The sequence below is a fragment of the Schistocerca piceifrons genome, chromosome 5, assembly GCF_021461385.2.
Source record: "Schistocerca piceifrons isolate TAMUIC-IGC-003096 chromosome 5, iqSchPice1.1, whole genome shotgun sequence".
Taxonomy (NCBI): domain Eukaryota; kingdom Metazoa; phylum Arthropoda; class Insecta; order Orthoptera; family Acrididae; genus Schistocerca; species Schistocerca piceifrons.
Window position 1 is genome coordinate 478,452,358 of NC_060142.1, and position 3,134 is coordinate 478,455,491.

General features: G+C 38.8%; 1 protein-coding gene across 1 annotated transcript; it reads left to right on the forward strand.

Moving 5' to 3' along the window:
• The first annotated feature begins 530 nt into the window (after nt 1–530).
• On the forward strand, nt 531–1,412 carry LOC124798405 (UPF0449 protein C19orf25 homolog). Its single transcript, XM_047261799.1, has 2 exons — nt 531–712; nt 869–1,412. The coding sequence occupies exons 1-2, from the start codon at nt 574–576 to the stop codon at nt 1,099–1,101; spliced, it is 372 nt and encodes a 123-aa protein (XP_047117755.1). The 5' UTR covers nt 531–573; the 3' UTR covers nt 1,102–1,412.
• Nucleotides 1,413–3,134: the final 1,722 nt, after the last annotated feature.

A 3,134-nucleotide genomic window follows, 5' to 3' on the forward strand; every position in this document is an offset into this window, starting at 1 on the left:
TATTATTATTTTTTTACGGAGAAAGCAGATGGAGCACTGGGACACAGCGTGTATCGGAAGAAAACTCACGCAGATCAGTATCTACATGCCTCTAGCTATCATCACTTGTCGCAAAGGGAAGGAGTGCTAAATACGCTTGCCCACAGAGCTCATACCATCTGCGACGAAGAAAGGGTCTTTTTCCAAAAAACAGCTACAGCAACAGCCAAATTCTACTTGCCTTCAAGCAAAAGACCACACCATAGTCAACACCCGATGAAGACTAAGTATTGTGAGCTCACTTTTTCTAAAAATTGGCAGGTTCACATTTTCAAAGAAAGTAAGGACATCAATAGCTTCTAAAACTGCAGTGAGTATATCAGTTGAGGATATAATACGCTGCTCCTTTAATTCGCCTGCAAAAATGGCAAAAGAGAGTTTTAGCGCCTCGAACGATAACGAAAGTCGATAAGCGGCCTCTGACGTCTTCGATACAGCGTGTAACGTTATAATGACGTTTACCTGTGTGCAGACAGTCAGACTTCAGTCGAGTCGACGGTGAGACACTGTTTGTGATTGTATTTGTGGGTGTCAATGTTTTCGACAGAAATGTTTAAGAAGAAACCAAACATTCCTCCACGACCATCTCCCCCAGGAATATCTCAGTTATTAGCAGATCTAGATAACACGGATAGTGATGACATTGTTTTCCAGAGAAATAAACTTGCTTTAGGTAACGAATTTCATGATATATTCTGTTTGGCGTCTTGCAGTGTGAAACCAAGTTTCATCAGCTGCGAGCAATATATTTTATTATTTTGATTACGTGTGCTTAGATCGTAGGAAGAAGGTAGACGTTCCTTTCAAAATAACATTTTCATTTCCGCAGAAAATTTGCTGAATGAAATTGAAAACAGTGAAGAAGACAGCGGTGCTGGCGATGATGAAAATGACCCAGAAAAATTGTATCTGCGGGTGAAAAATTTTGTGGAAACAAATAATATACTGCACGAATACGTGAAAACATTGGAGCAACAAAATGACAACCTTCAAATCTGTGACGCTGAATTGAAACGAATAGCGGAAGAGATCCGGAAACAGGCGCAACAAGCGCTAAAGTGAACTTGGAATACCGCACTTGTAATAAAAGGAAGACAGCGTCTTTGATCTGGAATTAATAGCCCGTTTTCCTGACGCATAGTGAATGTTTGCACTTATTATTGCCATGTATTTTAGCTGTTCAGTGAGCGGCGATGTGCCATTTCTTGTGCACCTAATGTAAAATTTTAACTGGTGTGACTTTGTTTTAAATTATTTGATTTCTCTTGTGTTTATGTTGCTGTATCATCCTGTTGCGTTTCAATAACTGAGTTGTATTTGAAAATATTCATGAGAGATAAATATTTGGGTACAGTACCGTAATTGAAATGTAATATGCAACTGTATATAATTTGTTTCCAGTACTAGTTGCTTTGAAGGTTGGGTACAGTATCTCATAGAGCCAATCTGAGGCGCCAATGTAATTAAAAGAATAGCTGCTACTCACCACATAGTGGAGATGCTGAGTCGAAGAAAGGCACAACAAAAACACTATCAAACAGCTAGCTTTCAGACAGCAAGGCCTTTGTCTAAATTACACAAAATGCACACACTCACACAAATGCAACCCACATGCATATGATTACAGTCTCTAGCAAGTGGTTATGTGTGTAAGAGTTGCATTCGCTTGAGTGTGTGCATATGTGTATGTTTAATTTTGACAGAGGCCTTGTTGGCTGAAAGCTTATTGTGTGGCGTCTTTTTTTGTGTGTGACTTCTGTCACTCAGCATCTCTGCTATATGGTGAGTAGCAACTATCCTTCTTTTCATTATATTATTACATTCCATCCTGGTTTTCCAATGTTCAATCTGAGGTACTTGAGACAATAGTCAAACTGTTGTTGCACAGGACATTAGGTAGAAATACTTTTGTGAATTGCTTCAGGACAGTGTGACCCCCTAGTTCTTAGTTTACCAGTCACTTCACATCACAATGAACAGAATCCAGTATGTGGAGCCTTTGGCAACATTTAACAAAGAGTTGTGATATTTGTGTCCTTTGCTTGCAAATTGCATTGCAGGAAGCTTTATCTTTTTGTTGTATTTGAAAACTTCATTTACAGAAGATAGTAGTGTACATATTTTTCCCAGCAATAATCTATGTTGCCATATATTTAAAAATGTGTTTGTAAACCAGATAACATATTCCACATTGTAGATATTGTAAAATTGATTGCTGGAAGATGCAAATTGCATATTAACCAGACACATTGATTCTCAGTAAATAGTTTTGAACACCCACATTTGGTACTTACATACTACCATACTTTTCACATTGTCCATTAATTCTGTATGTTAAGAAAGAAAATAAAGATCGTTAGAAATTTTTTGTTTTCAACAGCCGAAGCTAGTGAAACATTTCATGTGACATCTCAGTTACCTCTTGCTGAATTTAGTAGATGAACATAATGAGATAGAATGAAAAACTGCAAATCACTGGTCGTTCTGTAGATAAAACATATGTTAGTCAAACTGCTACTGTGAGAGTTGCTGTGCTTACTAAAATGCTTTCAGGAAGAATGGGGGTGTAAATCGTTGTCTACCGAATGACGTTTGTGTTTTTGTGACTTCCTTTATTTATTTTGGATGAGTCTATGGATATCTACATTTGCCCAATTATGGATGGTACCCTCCCCTTCCCAGAGGAAATGAAGCTGTATTTGATGCTAATGATGTTAGTACCTAAAAGATATTTAATTACACTTCCTATTCTATTAAACAAGTGTCACACGAATGGTATTTCAATATTATGAAAATGGTAGTTGCTGCTCACCATGTAGTGGAGGTGTAGGTAGGCACAACAAAAAGACTGTCAGAAAGTGAGCTTTCTGCCAACAAGGCCTTTGTCAGAAATGGAAAAAATACACATACACGTAAATGCAACTTGCAAGCACATGACCACAATCGCTGGCTGTTGGGGGCCAGGCTGTGAGCAGCAGCACGTGATGGGAGGAGCATCTACATCTACATTTATACTCTGCAAGCCACCCAACGGTGTGTGGCGGGGGGCACTTTACGTGCCACCGTCATTACCTCCCTTTTCTGTTCCAGCCGCG